This window comes from Macaca mulatta, chromosome 7, assembly GCF_049350105.2.
Source record: "Macaca mulatta isolate MMU2019108-1 chromosome 7, T2T-MMU8v2.0, whole genome shotgun sequence".
Classification (NCBI taxonomy): Eukaryota; Metazoa; Chordata; class Mammalia; order Primates; family Cercopithecidae; genus Macaca; species Macaca mulatta.
This window is the reverse complement of record NC_133412.1, coordinates 12,178,656-12,204,430: the sequence shown is the minus strand read 5'-3', so window position 1 is coordinate 12,204,430 and position 25,775 is coordinate 12,178,656. Positions and strand designations below refer to the sequence as shown.

The following is a 25,775-nucleotide window of genomic DNA, read 5'->3' as shown; positions in this document are numbered from 1 at the left end:
TAAAAAAGCATCATAGATCATCAGCTTAAATGTGTATGTGTAGATGTAACTCATGCAGATCTTATTTTCCCTCCAAATATTTGGTTATATTAAATCAAGTTACTCTATTTGTGTACTTACTGCCTGAGAACAGATGTGACCTTTTAAATGATAACTTTAAAAATATTAGAACCTAATTCAAATCAGTGATGTTTCCTAATAGCCACCTTAGAAATTAATTAAGTATTCTGTCAGTAATCAACTGATGTTTTCATTACATTAATAGTTTTTGGAATTTCTCCTTTGAGTCAGTTTCACTGCTTGAGTCATACTGTACTATGGATTGAAGCATTTTTATGCAGATTGGTTACCTGTTTTTCTTTTTCATTAAGCCTAACTCTAGATGAGTTTTTAGCGAGTCAAGAAATAAATATATTTTCAGATGATGATTTGCCACTATTAAATATATTTCTGAAGAGTTGAAAACACTATCCCCCAAAATAAGAATATTATGCATTTAAGTGATAACATTCTAAGAATTAGTGTCTGAGAGGGAAAAACTAGGTGGATAAATGAATAAAAGTCACTAATTGGAAGGGGACTTGACTCATTTGGAGTGAGTTCTAAAATGTTTGGTCACAATACAGTTCATGTTGTTTTATTGTTAATGCTTCATGTCTAACCTTTGGGCAAAGTACCAAATTGGGAAATGTTAAAGAACAAGAAAACTTAAATGCTTGTAACTCAAGCTGTGTGTCACAAAGAACCAGAATATAAATGATATTTCTAGAAGTCTTACAGTAATCTTTCTGTTTCCTTTGCATGAAATCCAGCTTCCTTTTTTTTTTTTTTTTTTAAATATTGTGTTTATATTCTTATTTTACTTTCTTCTTTCACCTAGTACTTTGGATTTAGTCTCTACTAAACTGGATCAAACAGCTTTGTGTGTGATTCCTCACCTTTAGGTTGAATAAGCCTTAGTTTTAAGCTCCTTACTAGTCTGTAGTTTAACAGTAAACCAGACTGACCAATTTGAGGTCACATCCTCATCCCACCTAAAGTGATCTAGTAGAAGTGACAACCATCATGCAGAGAACAGAAACAAAGCATACAAAAAACATTAAGAAACATGAGGAAGAAGGAAAAGCATTGTGTAAAAATTGAGTCAACTATAATACTGCTAGGTGTATATGCTGTTAAACTGGGTATTGTGGAGTGCAGTGGCGCAATCTCGGCTCACTGCAAGCCCCGCCTCCTGGGTTCACACCATTCTCCTGCCTCAGCCCTCCCGTGTAGCTGGGACTACAGGCGCCGGCCACCGCACCCGGCTAATTTTTTGTATTTTTAGTAGAGACAGGGTTTCACCGTGTTAGCCAGGATGGTCTCGATCTCCTGATCTCATGATCCACCTTACTTGGCCTCCCAAAGTGCTGGGATTACAGGCGTGAGCCACCGCGCCCGGCCCTGTATTGGCTTCTTAGTTACTTTGTTCCTTTATAGTTTTGTGTCTGTGTGTAACTACAGTTGTGGTACACTGTATAGAATTTTTTTATTTTTTATTTTTTATTTTTTGAGATGAGATCTCACTTTGTCACCAGGCTGGATTGCAGAGGTACAATTGCAGCTCGCAGCAACCTCTGCCTTCTGGACTCAAGCGATCCCCCCACCTCAGTCTCCAGAGTAGCTGAGACTATAGGCATGTACCACCACGCCCAGCTAATAATTGTGTTTTAGTAGAGACAGGGTTTCACCATATTGTCCAGACTGGTCTCAAACTCCTGGACTCAAGTGATCTGTCTGCCTTGGCCTCCCAAAGTGCTGGGATTACAGATGTGAGCTACCATACCTGGCTAGAATAGTATTAATCTATATTGGGATTGTTGTGGTCTTAGGAATATTAAGCCTTTAAGTTGGTAAGTTTTATTTTAGGATTGTTCCATGTATTGCAAATTAAAAGTTTTTATTTATCAGTGTTAATGTAGCATAAGATTATCCCTCAGTTTTATGAAAGGTGTTCACTTATCCAAGTTACTAAGTCTTCACTTCTTGCAGTGTGCAAAGTGAACAAATTGTGCTTATCTACATCAGACATTTCCTCTATAAAATTGAAACAAAAGCAAATAAATGCACAATCTGATTGTGTTTGCATTACAGAATCTTGGAGAGGCAGAATACGTAGTAGCACTTTTTATGTACATGTGTTTACTTGGTTATCCTGCTGACAAAATCAGTATTCTAACAACGTATAATGGCCAAAAGCATCTTATTCGCGACATCATCAATAGACGATGTGGAAACAATCCATTGATTGGAAGACCAAACAAGGTACTTTTATAATTATAATAAGTTCTCTTATTCATCATTTTGGCAAGATGGAAATGTTTATATTGTTCTACTTTATCTCTTTGCTATCTCTTTTTAAGATAGTTGAGAAAATGAAATAATGGTAACTATAAATAATTCTCTGACAACCCTATCTGGCAGTCTTGCTGGTTTGCTGTGACTTTCTATCTCAACTACTGCATAAAAGATATTTATTGATGGTAACAGAAATAAATGTTTCTGAAACTTTTTGTTCATAAAATGATATATAACAAAATTACATTATAATTTGTGTACTGTAATGAGGAGTATGTTTGTTTTGCTTTGCAGAGATATAATTTAGACTGCTTTTTATTGTGTATAAGGGGAGGTTGTCTTGGGAATAAGGGAAGATTGTAAAATGTATTCAGACCTTGGGATTTAAAAAAATTTTTTTTATATAATGAAAAATGCATAATAGCAAATAAAATGATGCTTCTTTCATTAATGAAGGGTTGAATACATTAGAAAACACATAAAGATAATACTAATGATAAAATTAGGACTTTGGTTATGAACATGGCTATGTAAAAGCTCACCTTTTTTGGAAATTATGCAAAAGTTACAGGAAAATGACAGAAAGAGGGGACAAACTCTATTTTTATAGACTATCTGGACAGTAGTAGAAGAAAAGAGGGCCTTTTGTTATGAAAATCATCCAGCCTTCAGAAAACAGCCTTGCTCGCCCCATCTTAACGTCTCCCACGTAGCTAATCTAAGAAACTTACTTATTCAGTGATAAATAGTATAAAGGGAACTAGCACAAGCTCAATTTATAGGAAAAAATGAAGAACAGAGAAACATAGATAGGATACATGCTCTGGAAAACATGTTGGCCTGGAAAAGATGAAATTTTTAAATACACATTTTGCTGTAAATTGGAAAATACTTAATGAAGTAACCATATCTTTGAGGAACAGCTACAAAGCAGAGAAATGTAAGAACTCAGAAAGAGATGAAATGTAAGCTGGAAGAAAATAAAATCAGTGGAATGAAAACAAAATCAAAGGAATATAGGGAAGAATAGACACTGCAGAATACTTCATAAGGAATAGAGTGAAACTAAGAAACTAATAATTTTGCAAGTTTAGAAATAGAAGGACCTCAATATTTGAGTCCTTTTACAGAAAATCTGACTCAAATAATAAGGAAAGTTACTGTCTCTCATAACAAGATGGAAATAGGGTGGTTCCAAGGTTGGGTTACAGGGTAGCTCAATGATGTTATTCTGCCCTGCCAATGTCAGTATGTGAGCCCATTTCTCCACATGGTCAGAGTGGCAAAAGAATTCCCAGGTATAATAGCCACACATAACAACAAAGGACTTATATCCAGAATATATATGAACTCCTATAAAAGTTATTACTAAATAAGGCAGACCAATACAAAATGGGCAAATGACTTGAACAGACACTTCACATAGGAAGACCTACAGTTAGCCAATACGTCATGAAAAAGTGCTTACCATCATTAGTTGTCAAGGAAATACAAATTAAAACTACAATGATATACCACTACCTACCCAAAAGAATATGTAAAATGATGAAGATTGACATTATGACAAGTGTTGGCAAGGATGTACAACAACTGAAACTAGAACGGGAACATTGCTGGTGAATGTGTAAAGTGGGATGGCAATTTTGGAAAAGTTTGACAGTTTCTTATGAAGTATGCATTTACTGTACAGCTCAGCAGTTTCACTTCCACATATTTATTCAAGACCGATGAAAACATGTCCACAAAAATATTTGTACATGAATATTTATTGCAGCTTTATGCAAAATAGCTTCAAACTAGAAACAGACCAAATTTTCATGAACAGGTGAATGGATAAACTGGTATATTCATTCAGTGAGAGAATACTCAAAAAGGTATGAATTTCTTGTGTACACACACATGAATATATCTCAGAAACATGCTGATTGAAAGAAATAGGACACAAAATAATATATCCTTTTGATGCTATTTTTATGTAATTCTGGAACTGGCAAAAAATAATCTATAGTGACAGAAAGTAAATCAGTGGTTCCCTGGGGCTGGTGGATGCAGATTTGACCAAAATGAGGCCTGAGGTGATGGACATTTTTATTGTGGTGGTGGTGACATGGGAAAATGTATTGTCAAAATTCATCAAATTGTAAACTTGAACACATTTTATTGTGTAGAAACTATACCTCCATGTAGTTGACTTAAAAAGTGTTTTGTACACTTCCTAAAGATAGACTATAAATTACCGTTTCTGCAGGGTAAGCAATAAACTTTTTGTTGAATTGATGAAAAGATAAATGCCTGAGTTGCCAATATTAGTGACTGAAACCTTTCTGAACTTCCCTATTTGTACATACACTGTTTCTTTTCTTTTCTTCTTCTTTTTTAAAAACAAAACAAAACAAAACAAAACAGGGTCTTACTCTGTTACCCAGGCTGGAGTGTAGTGTCATGATCTCAACTCACTGCAACCTCCACACCTCCTGGGCTCAAGCAATCCTCCCAACTTAGCCTTCTGAGTACCCGAAACTACAGGCACACGCCACCATGCCCAGCAAATTTTTGTATAATTTGTAGAGATGGGATTTCACCGCATTGCCCAGGCTGGTCTTTAACTCCTGGGCTCAAGCTGTCTGCCCACCTTGGCCTCCCATGTACATATATTTTCAAACTGAACAGAAAGTACAATGAAGATTATTTGTTTTTTTTTCTTTGATGGAGGAATGCTGTAGACATTTACTAGTGGTATATTAATTAATAAATAAGCATACTAAGTTATGTTGCTGAGCATCAAACTGGGATACCAGTTAATAAGCTAGACATAGTCCCTGCTTTCATGAAGTTTTGCAGTCTAATGGGGGAAGACTGTTAATTCCAAAAATAGTTATTTAGTTATCAGCAAAGGTGAAGACAAGTGCTATAAGTGTGAATAACATAAGGATGTAGTTTGATCTGGTTAGAATGGTTTATTTAATAACGTTCGTTAACTTGTTCTTGGAATTCCAAGTCTATGATTATGTTTCTTTTGAGTTTGATTATTTTAAGGATAAGATGTTTGTTTGTAGCACATTATTTAAATGATCTCTAGCATCTTTTCGCTTTGCAAATGCACCATATTTTCCATTTTTTATTTCTAGGTGACAACTGTTGATAGATTTCAAGGTCAACAGAATGATTATATTCTTCTTTCTCTGGTACGAACCAGGGCAGTGGGCCATCTGAGGTGCGTAGGAAAAAACTTTCATAATGTTTATTGAACTTTACTATCTATTTCAATTTTGAAATTCTGTGGCTAAGTGTTCTAAATATTTTTTAAGTTTAAACTATAATTACTCGGCAACATTTGCTGCTTTTTGTTGGAATGTAACATCAGATTCCTTGTAGTAACTATTGTCATTGCTGCTGGATATTTTTACTCTTAAATGTTTTAGTAATTTTAACAGTTTTACTCTTTAACTCTATTCAGAGATAGCATTTTATCATAAAATCTTAATCTGTCCTGTATCTGTTAGAAATGTAATATCAGAAATTAAAGGAGATAAAGAAATTAAAGTCTTCAGAATAAATTTTCATTGTATAATATGTTTCCTCATTTTTTTTCATACACAATCTTTCAGCTTCAGTGTTAGAGGATAAAGGAGCCATTTGTTCTCCCTGGATTAAGAATTGTCAAAACAAACAATAATCTATTTTTATCATTTATTATGATGTATATATGTGTTAGAGATTTATGGAAATAATATCTTCTTATTATAAAGCATCCATTTAGTTTTATATAAACCTTCATGTTATATGACATACTAACAAAACTAAGGAGAGTTTTTTACTTTATTGGATAGACATGAAAAGAAAATTCTCCAGGCTCTCATAATATTGTCATTAAGATCTATTTGAAGCTTAACCCAGTAATCAGGTTTCATGAGATTGATAACTTTTATGTAAGGGTAAGTAAAGATGTAATGGTTTAAGAAATTGTTTCGCATTCTAAAATAGTTTGTTTTTGCATATTAAGTGTCAAGCCAGTATTTACAGACTTAACTTTTCTAAAAAGCAATTCTTTCTTCTCACTGAGATTTATAAACTGCCGTCTGAATGGGCTGTCACTATGGTTTACATAATTAACATAATTAACATCTCAAAAACTTACAGTATGAATATATGAACACTCCTTCCGCCCCCCTCCTCTCCCTACCTGTTTTCTTAACTCTGTGGTACTTGGTCTTCAAATTCCAGTGACTTTAGTTCTATGCTGCCCTTTGCCTAATGTTTCTGTAAACTTAGAAAAAAAGAAAGATTTTGATGATAAAATGCTTATAAATGAAGGGTTAAAAGAACACCCGATTTCAGTATTGTCTTGAACGTCAACATTTTCTAGCAAAAATACCTTTATCCCAATAAGGTAAATTTATTTGTATTTGCCAAAATTTTCCTTTGAAACTCCCAACTTCTTCATGGGGGATAGTGTTGGTGGCGGTTGTGCATAGAAGTGATATGTCAGTTTATTATTTATGATTCTAGTTACCCAGGTAGCTTAGCCTAGGTATCTTAGCTAGAATTTTATCAAACTTTTAATAAAAATTTCTGATTTTTAGAAAGCTAATCTTTCAAATTCTTCCTTTTATATATAGGCAAGAAACTATTTCTGTTTCAGGATACCAAGGAAACCTACCTTCCTGCCATATTTCATTTTTTTAATAACATTATTGAGATGTAATTTGCATATATAATTTATCTATTTAAAGTGTTCAATTCAATGATTTTTTGGTATATTAACAGCTATGCAGTTATCTCCAAATCAATTTTAGAACATTTTCATCACTCTAGCAAGAAACCCTGTACTTAGCAATCACTTCCCTCCCCTGTCCCCCAAACCCTTGGCAACCACTAATTTACTTTTTATCTCTGTAGATTTGCCTATTTTGGACACTTAATATAAATGGAATCATATAATATATGGTCTTTTGTTACTGGCTTCTCTCACTTAACATATGTTCAAGGTTCATTGTTGTAGAATATATCAGTACTTCATTCCTTTTCATCGCTGAATAGTATTCCATTGTGTGGCTATGTCACATTTTATTTATCCATTCATCAATTGGACATTGGGTTGTTTCCATTTTGTGGCTATTAGAATGAATAATGCTGCAATGAATATGCATATACAGTTTTTATGTGAACACTTGTTTTTCTTTCACTTGGTTATAGACCTAAGAGTAGAATTTCTGGGTCATATGGTAACTCTGTATTTAGCATTTTAGGGAACTGTTAGACTGTTTTCCAAGTGCCTGCCTTATTTCTTTTGCTCACACCTTTTTTCAGCTAGGGTGGACTAATTGGGTGATTGGGTTGGAGCCAGCTTCAGTTCCAGAGGCCTGTTTGAGGACAATGTGGAGCTGTTTAGTAGCCAGAGTAGTGGTACAGTTCTGGTCCCTTTTCCAGCATTCATTGTTCTTGTACCGAACTGATTTGGACAGCCTAGCTACCAATAGAAATGCGTGTAACCTGTTCTGAGCCAAGTAATGAGGCTGCAGCTTTCCTCTGTTGTTTCCTCATAGGGGTTCTATCAGAGTGTTGGCGTTGTTGTTTAACAGTGCTTTTCCTCTCTAGCCATCTTCTGCGGACTAAGAAAGAATGTTGCAGTCCACATTGCCCTGCTTTCAAGACATAACTCCAAGGAGCTCTGCCTACTCATGTTACCATCCTTTGTTTTTTTGCCTGGTGGTTTGTTATGTTCATACTATTTGGTCATTCATTTAACAAACATTTTCAGATCCATCCATTGTTTGTCAGTGTGCTAGATTCTTAATATTTAGTAATAGATCTAACATTCATGATCTCTGCCCTTCTGGAGTTTAGGGTCTAGTGACATTAATATATCCTTGGAAGATCCCTACATTTGAATCTGCAGAAAATTTTTAGTTCAAATTTCCTCATGTACAATGGAGATCACACTTACAAAAGCCACTTTAATGCACTATAGCACTGAAGGCTGGGGAAAAGTTTTCTCAGAGAGACCATACAGTGTTCATTGCAATAGTGCTGTACCTGTGCTCTGTCTAGAGAGAGGGCCTTCTGGATGTGAGGGGGATTACAGTGGTCACCATGAAAACAACAGTTTGTCACCTGCTTCCACCACTAACCCTTTTTCCCCCAAACAACATTAAATTCCACCATAATTTTATTTGTAACATTTGTGTGAGAATTTATGCTAAGTATTTCTAGCAGTGTACCTTCAGTTACCAGTGTTGGAACCACCCAACTGTAGTATGACCCCTTGGGGTTCTAAGGAAATATGGCAAAAATAATAATTTGGCTTACAATAAACTAGAAAACAATATTTCCTTCATGAATCCAGTGTGTCACAAATGTGGAGATTCCTCAAAGTTCCTGTAAAGGAATATGTCTTTTCCTTCTACCTAAATGAGCATGTCTTAATTTTGTTTGTTGCTGGGGGAAGGCTACCTATCCCTGCTCTGTCCCCTCACACACATACACATAACACAAGAATATAAGTGATAGTATATGCTGGTGTCACACTGTACCTCCTTAAGGAAACTAGATTCTTTTAAGACCATAGACTAGACCATAAAACACCACAGAAAATGAGGTTGAATTAGAGATACTCCCCAAATATCTTGCATTACACAAAGAAAAGCTATTAGATAAATAGTCCAGTTCCTGGTTTGTCTGTCTCTCTGAATGTTACAGAGAATAATCTCTGTAACATTAGATCTCTGTAACACTCTTTTACACGTTCTTTCAGAGATTGGAGGTGATCCTCCCAGGCTTTATTATTCTTCATGAAAGTCTTCTCTTTTGCATAGTACTCAAAAATTTAGCCATCTAAAAACATCTCAAGTAAAAAAACTGTCCTCCGCATTTGAAACCAGAATTATCTTTTCTCACTAAAACACATTTTATCTAATAGTGAGGTGAAATTACATTAGCCCTCTTTACATTTATTTGATTCAAACCTTTTTTTAAAAAACTTAGGTTCTTTTAAAAAATAGATTAAAGAAAAATGACATGATTCATCAGATAGCCAGCTCCATGTATAGTTTGATCATTCAATTGAACCATTTTTATCACTGTTTTTATGAACACTGAGTACCTATTATAGGCCAGGCATTGAATCTAAATACTAGAATAAATACATGGATAAGATATATTATATAGGCTGACTGTCCCTTATCTGAAGTTTCAGATTCTGAATTTTCACATTAGGGATGCTCAACTTGTATTGTTTTATAGCATCATACTTTATTTCCATTTGTACTTATTGTTGTAAATAAGTATCAAACAGTGTGGTAAGAGTTATCTAGGAAGTAAAATTTTACCTTGATGGAGCCTGGGATTTTGGTAGGTGAAGTGGAAGAAGAGCTAGTTCAGATTGACTCAATGACAGTGATGCATTAAGTTGGTAACTGATGATTGAACTATACTGTAATACTAATATATTACTTAGACTTTTTAAATAAATGCATTGGTTATTTTGTGATCCTCCCCCTCAAAAAACCAACAAGAGGTTAGTAATAAAGCCTTAACTTTTACTTGGTTTATTAGTCATGTAACATTGATTAACTTCTATTAAGTTTTTAAGAAGCGTAACTTTTTATTGCCGGGGCTTAACACGACTATCTAATGAAATATGTAAAAAACAAAACAAAAAAAAGCTGCATAAATGTTAATAATCTTGAAGTGTGCTAATTATTTTGTTTATTTCCTAAAGGGATGTCCGTCGCTTGGTAGTGGCCATGTCTAGAGCCAGACTTGGACTTTATATCTTCGCCAGAGTATCCCTCTTTCAAAACTGTTTTGAACTGACTCCAGCTTTCAGTCAGCTCACAGCTCGACCCCTTCATTTGCATATAATTCCAACAGAACCTTTCCCAACCACTAGAAAGGTAGGACTTCTTTCTTCATTTTATAGACAGCATTCCTCAGAGTGGGAAATTGGGATTTTCTTATAGGTGACCACATTAGCTTGGAACATTATTATAGATAATTTAGTCCCTGTTTTAGAGTGTGCTGCACTGAAGAACTGAGTTAGATTTTCTATATAAAAATAATACCGGCAGGGTGCAGTGGCTTATACCTATAATCCCAGCACTTTGGGAGGCCGAGGTAGGAGGATTGCTTGAGCCCAGGAGTTTGAGACCAGCCTGGGCAACATAGCGAGACCTCGTCTCTATATAAAAAATAAATAAATAAATAAAAATTAAAAATAATAATGTCAGCCCACATTTAGTCACTACCATGTATTAGGCAGACAGTTCTTTACTACATTATCTCGCTTTCATCTCAGTAAAAACAGCCTATTAGGTTATTAGATTATTTTATTAACCCCATTTTACAAATGGAGAAACTTAGGGTCAGAGAAGCTAAGTAGCTTGGCCATGCATCTGGCAGATAGAGGATCCAAGATCTGAAAAGCCAGGAGGTCTTTTCGAATAACATCCGAGTTCATGTGATTTATCATTTTTCTATACTGTTCGTCTTCAGCTTTGTAAGGAGAACTTAACTACTTACTTGAAAATAGAGCAATAAATAGTTGAGTTCTTAAGAAGCTTACATTCTGGGGAAATGAGGGAGGAGAGAGCACATATATTTAATGAAAAGATAGAGAAATACTACTCCCTCTTATCCCCCCTTCTTCCCTTTTCCTAGCACCTTCCCTCCTTAGGTAACCAGTCTCTTTAGTTTCTCATTTAATCCTTATATTCCTTTTGTATAAAGGAGAAGAGATATGTTTATTTTTGTATTATTTTCCTTCTTACATGAAGGTTATTATGCTATAGACTTTTGGGCTTTGCTTTTTTATTTAATGAATTGTCCTGGGGGTCCATTGGGTTTTAAATAACATTATTTTAGATGTTCACAGTATACGTCTTCCCTCCACACCTCTAAAAAAATCTTAAGTCTTGTGTGTTTAATAATAATAAGTACTTTTTAAAAAACTGCCTTTTTATTTACTTATTTTTGAAGAAATGCTGCTGTGGAGAAATAGGAAAATGGTGGAGACAGATCATGGGGTGGTAGGGTCACATAAAGCCTCAAGTGTCAGGCTCAAGTCTAGACACAATCCTATTATATCTGACTTTCTCCATCTTTTGTGGGCTGTTAAACAGGCAAATTCCTGACAAGAGGTCTGGGACAGAGCCTAGGTGTCATCATGTGTAACAAGCTCCCCAGGTGCTTTCTATGTAAGGGCTACACGTCACACCTGAAGAAATCTGAAGTGCAGGTCAGACAGTATCACTGAACAGAAGGCTTGGAAACCCAGGCTTTAGATAACACTCATGAGTTCAAGACCCTGGGGAGGTTAGGGCTGAGAACATCTCCCCATCTTCTGCTCAAGACGTAGTGAGGGGCAGAGTGCTGTGTCTCAAGGAAAGGCAGTTCTTGGCAAGACTCCAGAAAATAAGCTAACAAACAAAAACTCTTCCATGTTCCTAGTCATAATAACATGGCAGTATTTGTACATACGAGTTCTGACCATTGCAGAAAATAACCATTAATCAAAAGAATACCTGCTTAGATGGAATGCTGCCATCCTGCTTACTTCTGAGAAGTGTTGTTTAATTTACTAAATTATTTCTAACTTCATGTTCTTTAAATAATTTGTCACTTTAAGATTGAATCCTCCTTTTTTGGGGTATGTTTTTTACCTTAATGGTTTTCTAAATTGTTCCTATCATAAGAAAGGATAAGACTTTATAAACATTTTATTAATAACTATAAATAAGAAAGTTGTTAATCTCTATTTTAGGGTGGTTTACAAAGAAGTGCAAGTTCTGTATTTTCTTGATTTGCTTTACTACTTTACCTACACTTATAGAGCATTGTTTCTTAGATTGTTGTCAGAAGCTACAAAGAATCAGCTCATTCCACCCAGACCTTCTGAATCTGAATCTGTAGGGGCTAGAGCCTAGGTGCCTGCAATTTAACAGTCTACCCCAGTCTGATAGACACTAAAATTTTAAAAAGAGCGTTTGAATATTCATCCTCTTGACTCATAGTCATGTATTAAATAAAAGTAAATGTTAGCCTCTTATTTTTTAGGAAAATATAAATAGGACAAAGAGTGTTACTATTTTCTTTCTGAATTATCTTATGAATTGTCTTTGGAGCATGCACAGTCTTAGAAACTGCTGTTTCAGACCATGTTGACTTTTCTCTCTAGTCAAATAATTACTTATCTCTTACTAATTCTTTTATATTAGATAGTAAACTAAAACCCATACTTCACTTACCAGCCCAAAATTATATTACAAGCTGGCGACTCTTAGCTCTTCTGGTCTCTAACTTTTCTAAATTTCAATGGAATCACTATTCTTCATGAAGTCTTTTTTTTTTTTTTTAAATAATCTTTTTTTAATGGGAGTCACATGGCCAGCAGGCAGAGCATGCTGACCTGGGCCCCCTTTTTATTCTATTTAAGTCTTTTTTTTTTTTTTTTTTTTTAACATTCATGAAGTCTTCATTCTACTCTTCATACTTGCATTTCATATCCTCTTACGGTTAGTTCTTCCATACCCTAATCATGTTTATTCATAAGATTAAGAAATGGGTTTATGTTGAAGTGTTACCTTCTAGGGTTGTTTTACTAGATACTTAACATTCTTTTTTCCTTTTTCTAGAATGGAGAGAGACCATCTCATGAAGTACAAATAATAAAAAATATGCCCCAGATGGCAAACTTTGTATACAACATGTACATGCATTTGATACAGACTACACATCATTATCATCAGGTGAGTTTCTCAAAATTGACTTTTATTTTTCTTGCTGTAGAAATAATTTTCTTTTTTTCAGAATAAATCTTTAAAGTACCTAATTCCTTGTGGGAAATCAACTAAACTAAAGCAGGCTATTGTTATTTATGTAACATTCATATTTTTAAAACATCTTTATATAGATAGAATTCCACATACAATAAAGTCCACAAACTTAAAGTGTACAATTTTATATGTTCTGGCATAGGTGTTTACCTGTGAAGCCGCCGGCACAGTCAAGATAAAGAGCATATCCATAATCCCAAGAGTTTTCGCTTGTGCCCATTTGTAATCCCTCCTTGCCCTTCACCAGTCCCCTTTTTACTTTCCCAGGCAGCCAAGGATCTGCTTTCTGTCATGATAGGTTTGCTTCCATTTTCTAGATTTTTATATAAATGGAATCTACCGTGTGTATTCTTATTTTTTCCGGCTACTATTGCTTATACAAGTCTTTGCACTTTATCTTGGGTAGATACCTAAGAGTGGAATGGCTGGATTATATGTTAAGGATGTGTTTAACTTTTTAAGAAACTGCCAACCTGTTTTTCAAAGTGGTTGACCCACTTTACACTCTCACCAGCAGTGTGAGAGTTCTGATTGCTACACATCCTCACCCTCACTTGATATGGTAGGCCTTTTTAAAATTTGGCAGTTCTAATAGATATACAGTGATCTCAGTCTAGTTTTAATTTTCATTTCCCTAAGGACTAGTGATATTGAGCATCTTTTCATGTGGTCATTTGCCATCTGTATATCTTTGGGGATGTGTCTGCTCAGGTTTCCTGCTCATTTTTTTATTGGATTGTATATTAAGTTTCAAGAGGTTTTTATTTATTCTGGCTACAAGTCCTTTATCAGATATGTATTTTACAAATATTTTCACCCACTCTGGCTTATTTATGTTGTGTCTTTCAAAGAGCAAAAGTTTTAAATTTTGATGAAGTTCAATGTATCAAATTGTTCTTTTATGATTCATGCTTTTTGTGTCCTAAAAATACATAGCCTAACTCAGAGTTACAAAGGTTTTTTTCTAGAGATTGTGTAGTTTTAGGTTGGATGGTTAGGTATGATGCATTTTGAGTTAATTTTTTATATGATACAGGTAGGATTGAGTTTTATTCATTTGCCTGTGGATATCCAGTTGTTTCAGCACCATTTTCCTAATAGGCTGTTTTCTTCTTTGTTGACTTGCTTGTCAACTTAGTCAAAATATCAATTGACTATATATGTGAAAGTCTTATTCTGGGCTTTCTATTCTGTTCCATTGTTCTGTATATCCCTTTGCCATGACTGTACTACCTTGATCATAGTAGCTTTACAGTCAGTCTGGAAATTAGATAACATAAGTCCTTTAGCTTTGTTCTTCATTTTAGAAATTGTTTTAGCTATCCCAGTTCCTTTGCTTTTCTATATACATTTTAGAATCAGCAGGTCAGTTTCTACCCCCAAAGGCATGCTGCAGTTTTTAAAGGGTATTTTGAAGAGTAGGATCCATTGTTTAGGATCCATTTGAGGAGATTAACATCTTCATTTATTGAGTCTTCCTATCCATGAATAAGATCTCTCATTTATTTAGATCTTCTTTGAATTCTCATCAGGGTTTTGTAGTTTTCAATATACAAACTTTACACATATTTTGTTAACATTTTGCTAAGTATTTTTTTCTTTTTTTTTTTTTTTTTGCTGCTATTGTGCATGGTACTTTTAAAAAATCTTCAAGGCTGAGCACGGTGGCTCATGCCTGTAATCCCAGCAGTTTGGGAGGCTGAGGTGGGTGGATCACCTGCGGTCAGGAGTTCGAGACCAGCCTGGCTAACATGGTGACACCCCACCTCTGCTAAATATACAAAAATTAGCCAGGCATGGTAGTACATGTCTGTAATCCCAGCTACTTGGGAGGCTGAGGCAGGAGAATTGCTTGAACCCAGGAGACGGAGGTTGCAGTGAGCTGAGATGGCACCACTGCACTCCAGCCTGGGCAACAGAGCCAGACTCTGTCTCAATAAATTAAATGAAATTAAATAAATAAATAAATAAATAAATAAATAAATAAATAAATAAATAATTTCAATTTCCAGCACTGTAAGCAGAGTCCCTGATGAGAAAGTCACTAGACTGCCATGGGGCAAAGGGCAGGCTAAGCATATAGAGTTGCTCCAGTTTTCTGGTTGAACAGGACGGAAACCTTGTTCCTTGCTGCTCCCTTCTCCCATGGCTTTGTCTTAAGGCCAGGCTCCTCTCTACCTCTCACAGGGCTCTTTTTCTTTTCTTTTCTTTTCTCTTCTCTTCTCTTTTCTTCTTTCTCTTTTCTTTTCTCTGTTCTGTTCTGTTCTTTTCTTTTCCAGAAGGAATCTCTTTGTCGCCCAGGCTGGAGTGCAGTGGCACAATCTCAGCTCACTGCAACCTCCATCTCTCAGGGTCAAGCGATCCTCCCGCCTCAGCCTCCCAACTAGCTGGGACCAAGCTTAGCTATTTTTGTATTTTTAGTAGAGATGGGGTTTCACCATGTTGGCTAGGCTGGTCTGGAACTCCTGACCTCAAGTGATCCACCTGCCTCAGCCTCCCAAAGTGCTGGGAATGCCACCATGAGCCACCGCACCCAGCTCACAGGGCTCTTTGATTAAAGTTGACCCTTTCTTGAGTTAGTTTTATAATCAGTCCTAATCAGTCACTATTTTTTGCAGAAATGTTTACAGCAAAGTCTGTTGCTTAAAAATCTAATGGCTTTTCATGGTTGTTTTCCTCTCTGAAGATTTTGTATGTATTTTGATTATCAGGATATGACATCTGTATAGGCATATTCCTTGGTGTTAGCAGGACCTAGACCATTGCCATCAGAGGTGTTACGTCTGTAATGTAAAATGGTCAGCACTCTTTTGGAGAACTCTAGAATGATAATGTGAGAACTTAGCTTTATAAGCTGTTTTTCATATTGGTATTGTCTTTTTTTTTTTTTTAATTAGACTTTATTACAACTACCACCTGCTATGGTAGAAGAAGGTGAGGAAGTTCAAAATCAAGAAACAGAATTGGAAACAGAAGAAGAGGCTATGACTGTTCAAGTTGACATCATACCCAGTCCAACAGACAACAGCTGCAGTCAAGAAACTCCAGCCTTTCAAACTGACACCACTCCTAGTCAGACTGAGACCACCGCCAGTGAGACAGGAGCCAGTTCCAATCCAGAAGCCATCCCTGCTTTATCTGAGACCACCACTACTGTGGCAGGAGCTGTATCTGCACCTGCAGAGGCTTACACACCTCAGGATGCCACATCTGCCCCAGAAGGGACCAAGTAGCCAAACTGTAGTCCTAAAGGAGGACATGTCATTCAAAAAGTCTGAGTAAAGTTATTTTCTGTATTTTATATTTGCTTCTGCCATTTTACTGTCACTAATTAATGTTCAGTTCTTATATTAACTGGTTTTGGTGTCTTGAATATATTTTTTTAAATTATGTGTATGAACAATTCTAGTTTCATTTGTTCAATCAGAAGAGTAAATAACCATTCCTCTCATGTTTTGATCACTGAGTGTATCTGTAATCATACCTACATTAAAATCATTTTCTGTAGAATATATAATATATACTGCACATTTTTAGTGAACTTCTCTAAAGAAGAGGACAGAATACACCAGACTTAACCATGAATACGCTTAAGTGTCCAAATTGGGAAGGAACTTGTTTCTTCTGTTATACTATCAAATGCTTAAATGCTGTTTCCTTTTTTCTTACTGTTCTTTACATAAAGTAATATCTTTATGTAAAGATACTACTGGCAGTAAGATACAGGTTTACTCTGATCTATCAGAGTGGTCACATGCATTTCCTTCTCTCAAATCTTAGAATCACCTAAGATGTCTGTTTATTCTTGAGGCACACCTCAGACTGAATGAGTCAGAATCTCAGGATTAGAGCCCAGGAATCTATATTTTAGGAGGTTCTCCACACCACTAATGTTTGGGTTGCTGGCAGAGTGGCATCAGCCAAGGCTGGTGAGGCTGAGCCAGGATTTGTCATCAGCTAAATAGGAAGACTCTGCCAAATCAATCTGGGCAAGAAGCAGGATCCTGAGTCTGGGCAATGAGAGTCAGAGAACTTAACTCCTGTGTGCAGGGTAGAATTTTCCTATGGCAGAAATTCTGTTTTCTGCCTTATTTTTCTTGGGATAATCAGCCACAAGGAGACCTTCAGGTAAAATGTGGTTCAAATATGGGAAAGCAGAGGTACTTAGGACCTTGCTACTCAAGTATGATTTGTGAACCAACAGCATCAACATCGTATTGAAGTTTGGTATTTATAGAAATGCAGAAGTTTGGGCTCTGCTCCAAACCTATTAAATCTAAATCTACATTGCAACAAAGTCCCCAGGTGATTCACAGGCACTTTGTAGTTTGAGAAGCGTGTACTAAGATTACTGTGTTGTCTTCACATGAATGAGGCTATAATGGTAGAATTACCAGTGAATGTGACTAATGTTTTCTGACAAAGGACCTCTGCTTATAAGGTCCCTGGGCATGGTGCCCAGAACTGGGGAAAAAAAAAAAAAAGAAATGTTTATGTGTATGTGTAGAGGGGAAAATTGCCCACTAGTTCTCTGTTTCCCAGTTTGATCATCTGCTAGAGTATCTAAAGGGGAGCATTTCCCCCAAAGTGTCTCCTCTAGTGCATCTACCTATGGGCCTGGCCATGTCCAAGGAATCTTTGAAGAAACGAGCAAGAACTGCACACTTATCATTGAAATCCTTCTGGTCCTGACATTTTGAAGGAATGATTGCTTCATAAGGAAGTAAAACCCAGAAAGTCAAGTCAGTTATATTTTTGAGTAACTAGTGTTTGCTCAGCTCTACCAGGCTGTGTTGAGTATGGTCCAGACTCTCATTTTATGATGTGTCCTACTGCATCAGGACACTTGTGTCAGTGTCAGGTGAGGAGGGGAGATGAGAGTGATGAGGCGATGAGAGGAGTGAAATACCAAGGACACGATACTAGGAAACCCAGGTCTATTTGTTATCAGAGTAAGGATCAAGCCAGATAGCCTGTTATGTAATTGCACTTTTAAAAGATTTTGAAAGCAGGTGCTGTGGGCATCTGTATGCACTCATAGAATTATTTTCATTTGTAACTATATGGTATCAGGCCAAGCAAGGGAAAGAAGCTTTACTGTATTACCATCTTTCCTGGAAAAGACTGATTTTTCTCTTTCCCTTAGGGGATATGAGGTATGATACCTGCAACCAAAATAAGTGGACTGTTAAGCTGCTCTCTCAGCTATTTTCCAAGCAATGTACATCACTCTTGCCTAGATGAGTGACCATACTTTTTTCCTTGCTGCTTGGTTTTTCTGTCACTAAAAAGCAAATTTAGGTGGAAGATGGATGGGTAAGTCCTTTGTCCTTGTCAAAAGAATTTGAAAAGGGGTAAAGGCGGTGGGATTTGAATTCTTTTAAACTGTTTATTCATTGGAAAGGCAAGTGAGTGGCAGTTGACTATAGAATCTTGGGAATTTTTGAAGGAATTTAAGAGCTCTACTTATTTTAAGTAATGAGGAAACAATCAGAGAGACTTAACCAGGGTGGCAACTGTGGAAGAGTGAGGTAGAATCCAAGTCTACAGTTCTACAGCAGTGCTTTATTTTTTCAATCAAGCATACATGAGGGATTGCTTAATAAATTCAAGGGTTTTCTATATAATTTGAGATTACTACAGACACAGGTACTCTAGCCATGTGACTATTTCAGATTAGTGTTCCCATTGCTCTCCATCCTGTTTTTCACATCTAAATATGTCATGATTTTAGAATCTCTTTTTAAAGAAAACCAAAAAGAGGCATGCCAAAAACAATGAGCATGAAATGAAGCAATTCAAGTATTTAGAATTTCTTTTTTTTTTCTCAAAATGCTGAGTTAAGAAAGTTCATTGCCAACAGTTGAGAATAAATAGCTCTATTGATTTAGGCAAATGAATGAGAAGATCTAAACATTATCAAGACTCCTGAAGTTGGTGTAATAAAAGTTGAGATGTTTTGCTAGATGCTGAGAGAAAAGGCATAAATGGGCCATTCGTGCTTCTGTAAACAAATGAAATTTTGTAATGATCAGGAGACAGCATGATACTGTAAAACACACTTTGGACTCATCCAGACCTGGCTCAGAATTTTACCTAATTTGCTTATCCGCATTTGGTTTGACCTTAGGCAAATTTTATAACCTCTCTAAGCCGGTTTTCTTTATTTGTAAATAATAGGGAAAAGATCTGTTTGGATTTGGGGCAGGAGAGTTGTTTGTTTTATAGGCTAATGTTTATGAAAATAATCTCCAGTTAGGTGCTTAGTAAATACCAGTTTCTCTCTCTGTTTTTCTTCAAAACTTTGTTGACAATGTAGGATATTGCCAACCAATCCTTTGACATGAGTGCTTAGCCATGCCCCAATCCAGGGAGCATGAAGGATGATCAAGAAGGGGACATCTAGTGGCAGCTGACCTTTGAGGATCTGTCTAGGATCGGGTCTACTGATTTGGGACCTCTGAATCAGTACATTATAACATCGAGGTGATCTCTGCCAAAATTAAAGTTCTGGCAGAACAGCATAAGCAGAGGAAGACACTAGGTCTTTCTGAAATACGGAGCTGATAGCTTCTATCAGTCCTGAATTCTGTGCTGTCCCACCCCCAAATCATCTTTATTGTTGCATGTACTTAGCTTTGTGCCTTGAATTGCTGTTTCCTTTTTATCTTGCACTCAGATGGTATTTTTAGAGATGTTTCTTCAATCAAAACAAGATAAAGGTTTAAAAAAAAAACAAAGTGACCCTTTTGCATAAGCCAGAAGAGCAGTGCCTTGCTTCCTGTGAAAAATGCTTGGCAGTTAGCCTGTGTAATTATTTAGCAATCATGTTAATAGATGTTTAAGAATAATGGAACTGGAGCAGTACTGAGCCAAGGGTGGAAATGAAGACATGTGGGACTATTTTTTCTTCATCCACCGATACTCTTCAGTTACAAGGATTTAATTTAAAAGGGTTTTAATTCAATGGAATCCAGAAGCTTTGGACGCGCCTGTTTTTCTTCTTAGAGACAAACCTGGAGCTTGACTCAGAATGCAGCATGGTACTCCTGACTGACAGTGTGCCAGCTTTATTCACTTATCTTTCTACCTTTTGGCTTACATTTATTTCAGGGCTGGCTGACCTTTTGAGCTTACGTACAAAGATGGCTGATACCATTATTTTTCAACATATATTACAGAAAATACTACTCTTGAAAAATACTCTGAGAAATATGTTCTATGGCCAGATAGGTTTGGGAAACAATGTTCCTCCTTTGCAGAATTGTAATGCACTGTTAGCTAATTAAAGGCTCTCAGATGTCCCACTGGAAATAATCATGTTTAGCTTTCTTTAACCTAGTATTTCCCAAACTTAATAGAGCATAAAACTTTTTTTTTTTTTAAATAAGATACCTTGGTTAGCTGTTTCCTTAGAACACAATTTAGGGACCAATATTGCCGGGCACGGTGGCTGCCGCCTGTAATCCCAGCAATTTGGGAGGCCGAGCCGGGCGGATCACCTGAGGTCAGGAGATCGAGACCATCCTGGCCAACTTGGTAAAACCCTGTGTCTACTAAAAATACAGAAATCAGCTGGGCGTGCTGGCAGGTGCCTGTAGTCCCAGTTATTCTGGAGGCTGAGGCAGGAGAATCACTTGAACCCAGGAGGCGGAGGTTGCAGTGAGCCGAGATGGGCGTCACTGCACTCCAACCTGGGCGACGAGCAAAAACTCCGTCAAAAAAAAAAAAAAAAAAAAAAAAAAAGATACCTTACATAGCTATTTCCTTAGAACACAGTTTGGGAACCAATATCTTTACATTGACTAAAACTGAATCTCCCTTTAAAAATAAAGCCCCAAAATCCTTTTTTTTTTTTCCTACAGGTAACCAGAGGGTGAAGTAACACAGCCGAAGAGGAAACCAGAAGTGAAGTGATTTGTACAAAATGTCGTAGTGTAATTTATTGAGTGTCATGTGGTATTAATAGCAACATCCTGAAAATGCAAATGAATAAAAGTTTGGTCAATGTACCATGACATTCCTTCGTGTGAGCCTCCTAAGAAAAGGTCACTGAGCATTCTCTGTTTACATTTTAATTTTAGACTCCAGAATTTCACACACAGTTTTTCTTCTCATTTCTTATGCAGTAAAAGAAGAGTTCATATTTCCAATGTGTCTTGCTTTCTGTTCTTTAATTTTTGTTTCCTTAAAAAGTTTAAATTCCAAAAAGAGAAAAGGAGTACTTAGCATAACCAACAGAGGTGGTCTGGAAATAATAAAAGAAAATTAAGGCAAATATAAAACATGAAGACAGTTTCCTCTTATAAGAATGTTTCGGCCGGGTGTGGTGGCTCACGCCTGTAATCCCAGCACTTTGGGAGGCTGAGGCGGGCGGATCACGAGGTCAGGAGATCGAGACCATCCTGGCTAATACGGTGAAACCCTGTCTCTACTCAAAATACAAAATATTAGCCGGACGTGGTGGCGGGCGCCTGTAGTCCCAGCTACTCGGGAGTCTGAGGCAGGAGAATGGCGTGAACCTGGGAGGCGGAGCTTGCAGTCAGCGGAGATCATGCCACCGCACTCCAGCCTGGGTGACAGTGCGAGACTCTGTCTCAAAAAAAAAAAAAAAAAAAAAAAAGTTTCACACACAAGGACCCCAGAAGTTGCCTTGCATTAGGTAGATTGAATTCTTTCTTGATCTCCAGAAATGACTGCCCCACAATCCTCTTCCCCTCCACCTTTGATTTAATGTTGTGCACTCTATTATACTTATCTCCGTGTTGCAATCTACGTTCAAGAACCTCAAAGGTAGCCGCTTCTCTTTGAAAGATGCCTGGTTTAATATAAACTCTTTTAAGAAGCTGAATTTATTGACATTTTTCGAAAAAATTCTGGATGGGAAGTGATCCCTTTTCTACTTTAGTTCACTGATTCATTTGGGCCATTTTTGATTGGTTGGTTGGTTGGTTGGTTAGTTTTTTCCAACTGGTTTCTAGTTCAGTTGTCCACAAAGTGAACTAAAAGTGCTTACTGTGTTACTGTATTTTCATTGCCTTCTTGCTTCCAGTGCTGGTTTCTTCTAATCTCAGACTGCCATGAGAACAGTGTGGAATAGGAGTAGGCCTCGTTAATTTGCATGCCATTTCGTTGGTTGACTACTTTTCACAGAAGTGAATTGAGTTCAATATAAAACTTTGAAGATGTTTATGAAACTAGTATTTGTATATTAATAGACTATTGAATGCCAACTCTGTGCCAGGCAGCAATGCCAGAAGCAACTCTGGTACTTTATAGATGAGAACACCAAGGCATTGGGTGATTTGCCTGGGACACCACAGTTAATTGAACTGAGACTAGAACCATCATACAACTTTTAGGCAAATTCCTTACCATGCTGCTCTTTATACTTCTTTGCTTGAGACTCATTAAAGAACAGAACAACACCAACTGTGCATGAGTAAGACAAGCCTACTAAATAATTTCTCCTATGATCAATATACCAAAGAGACTAGGTTGCCAAAATCAGGATAGGAAATAAAAGGTCTCTAAAAAGAATGTCCCAATGTTTGCGATATTTATTCTTACAGGAGAAAGACAAATTAGTATTTGTTTTGGTTTGAAAAAGGAATGCGAAACACATAATAGGAAGGGACTCTAGTAATACTGTATGCCTCAAAATGCTAATTATCCTAAAGTCATTTTATATTTAAGCAGAAGCAGAGCATGTTAAGTAATAATAGTTTTGAAAGTGTGATTTCTGAGTGTGTTACCTTGACTCTTAGCTTCTCAAGAAAAGTAACCGGGACCTGGTGTCTGCTCCTGTTGCCTTTGCCTCTTGTTCCCTAGTCACTATGCGTGAGCACATCTCCATCCACGTTGGCCAGGCTCATGGCCAGATTGATAATCCCTGCTTAGAGCTCTGCTGCCTGGAACATGGCATCCAGCCCGATGGCCAGATGCCAAGTGACAAGACCACTGGGGGGGATGACTCCTTTGACATCAGTGAGACAGGTGCTGGCAAGCATATGCCCAGGGCAGTGTTTATAGACCTGGAGCCCACATTCATTGACAAAGTTCACATTGCCATCTACCACCAGCTCTTCTACCCTGAGCAGCTCATCACAGGCAAGGATGATACTGCCAATAAGTATGCCCAAGGGCACTATACTATTGGCAAGGAGATCATTGGCTTCATGTTGGATCAAATTCTCAAGCTGGCCAACTGGTACACAAGTCTTCAGGGCTTCTTGGTTTTCCATAGCTTTGGTTAGGGAACTGGTTCTGGGTTCACTTCCCTGCTGATAGAATGTCTCTCTGTTCATTATGGCAAGAAGTCCAAGTTAGAGTTCATTTACTCAGTGTCCCAGGTTTCCACAGCTGTAGTTGAGCCCTATAACTCCATCCTCACCACCCACACTACCCTGCAGCGCTCTGAGTGTGCCTTTGTGGTAGACATCTGTCATAGAAACCTCAATATTGAGTGCTCACCCTACACTAACTGCCTTATTCTTCAGATTATGCCCTCTATCACTGCTTCCCTCAGAGTTGATGGCTCCCTGAATGCTGATCTGACAGAATTCCAGACCAACTTGGTGCCTATCCCCACGTCCACTTTTTTCTGGCCACATATGCCCCTGTTATCTCTGCTGAGAAAGCCTATCATGAACAGCTTTCTGTAGCAGAGATCAATGCTTGATTTGAGCCAGCCAACCAGATGATGAAATATGACCCTCGCCATAACAAATGATGGCTTCCTGCCTGTTGCACTGTGGTGACACCATAAAGATGTCAATGCTGCTGTTACCACCATCAAGACCAAGCACAATATCCAGTTTGTGCATTGGTGTCCCACTGGTTTCAAGGTTGGCATTAATTACCAGCTTCCCATGGTGGTACCTGATGAAGACCTGGCCAAAGTACAGAGAGCTGTGTGCATGCTGGGCAATACCACAGCCGTTGCTGAGGCCTGGGCTCACCTGGACCACAAGTTTTGACGTGGTGTATGCCAGCCATGGCTTTGTTCACTGGTACATTCATGAGGGGGTAGAAGAAGGGTTTTCTGAGGCCCATGAGGACATGGCTGCCCTTGAGAAGGTTTATGAGGAGGTCGGTATAGATTCTGTTAAAGGAGACAGCAAGAAAGAAGGAGAGAAATATTAATTATCCATTCCTTCCAGCCCCGCAATATGTCTTATTCCCATAATTTAAGCTTCAACATTAATTGACAGGCATCAAAGCTTTCTGGTTAGATTGTTTTCACTCAGTGGAGATCAATGTTCCATACGTATCTGTAAGACTTTTCCATCATGTCTCAAAGTAAAGGCTTTAAGATTAAAAGAGAGAGAGAGAGAGAGAGATTTCAAATAAAGGGAAAAACAAGATTTACCAAGACTTACATTTTTAATCATTATACATCAGCTGGGTCAGCCTTCTGATTACACTTCCTATCACAAACCCAGCATTAATGTATTTGGGAGCTGAAAATAACATCCATGTGAGTTAAAGTTCCCAGGAGTAAAAGTCTGTGTGTAAAACAAATCAAGATCATGTTATGTAATTACAGAAATAAATTGTGATAAGTTTTTTCAGGGCTATCATTGTAAATCTTGATCTAGTTGAACTCTTATTAAAGGAATGGGTTCATTTGAGCAAATGGAGAATATGTCTGCAGAAATACAGTCCTACCTTGGGGAAAAAGTCATGAATGTCAACTGCGATAGCTCAGGAATTAAATTGATCAGGCGGATCTCTTAACTTGCCAATGTACTATTAATAGTGGGCATGAGAAGTGAAATTGTTGGTTCTTGTCTAGAGTTAACAATGACTGGAATCAACTTCTCTTGCCCTGGCTAGTCTGAAAAATAGAATGCAAGTCAAATGAATGCAAAGATCTCTGACATCAGACTCAGTGCTCTGATAACAGATTAAAGGGATCAGCTATGAGGAGTTCCTTAATTAGCAGGCCCTGGCATGAAGCAGGACATGCTATGTATCAGTAGGCATTTTGGGGTCCTGAAGGATACATTTGATATGTTTTGTGATACATATACATTTATTTTTTGAAAACAATGACAATAGGAGAGTGTCTTTAGTCTAGCCAAAGTTTTGTCAATTTTATTTATCTTTCCCCCAAAAACCAACTTTTCATTTTGTTGGTCTGTATTGTTTTCTAGTCTCAATTTCATTTATTTCTGCTCTAACCTTTAGTATTTCTTCTACCAATTTTGGGTTTGGCTTGTTCTTGCTTTTCTAGTTCCTTGAGGTTCATAATTGGGTTGTTTATTTGAAGTCTTTCCACCTTTTTGATACAGGTGTTTATTGCTATAAACTTCCCTCTTAGTACTACTTCTGCTGTATCCCATAGATTTTGGTATGTTGTATTTCCATTTCCATTTGTTTCAAGACATTTTAAATTTCCTTCTTAAAGTCTTTATTCACCCATGGGTCGATCAGGGGCATGTTGTTTAGTTTCCATGAGTTTGTGAAGTTTCTGAAGTTCCTCTTGTTATTGATGTCTAGTTTTATTCCATTGTGGTCAGAAAAGATACTTGATATGATTTCTACTTTTTAAAATTTGTTCAAAGTTGTTTTGTGCCATAAGATATAGTCTATTCTAAATAA

At 37.0% G+C, this 25,775-nt stretch overlaps 1 protein-coding gene and 1 pseudogene across 3 annotated transcripts in view; both read left to right on the top strand.

Moving 5' to 3' along the window:
* AQR (aquarius intron-binding spliceosomal factor) overlaps window positions 1-21,189 on the top strand; it is a 117,373-nt gene extending 96,184 nt beyond the window's left edge. The window contains exons 31-37 of one of the 3 annotated variants that reach the window (XR_003731182.2): window positions 2,134-2,304; window positions 5,466-5,551; window positions 10,058-10,232; window positions 12,969-13,082; window positions 16,067-16,447; window positions 18,316-18,485; window positions 21,035-21,189. Coding sequence is in view for 2 of the 3 variants with exons in the window: in XM_015141813.3 (XP_014997299.3) it covers window positions 2,134-2,304; window positions 5,466-5,551; window positions 10,058-10,232; window positions 12,969-13,082; window positions 16,067-16,402 (882 nt within the window). In the remaining variant the exon portion in view is untranslated. Of the gene's footprint in view, window positions 1-2,133; window positions 2,305-5,465; window positions 5,552-10,057; window positions 10,233-12,968; window positions 13,083-16,066; window positions 16,682-18,315; window positions 18,486-21,034 lie in introns of those variants that run through there. The other 2 variants (XM_015141813.3, XM_077939087.1) reach the window with 2 other exon arrangements.
* Window positions 21,190-22,877: 1,688 nt separating this feature from the next.
* Window positions 22,878-24,433, top strand: LOC106999123 (tubulin alpha-1B chain pseudogene; annotated as a pseudogene).
* The last annotated feature ends 1,342 nt before the right edge of the window (window positions 24,434-25,775 follow it).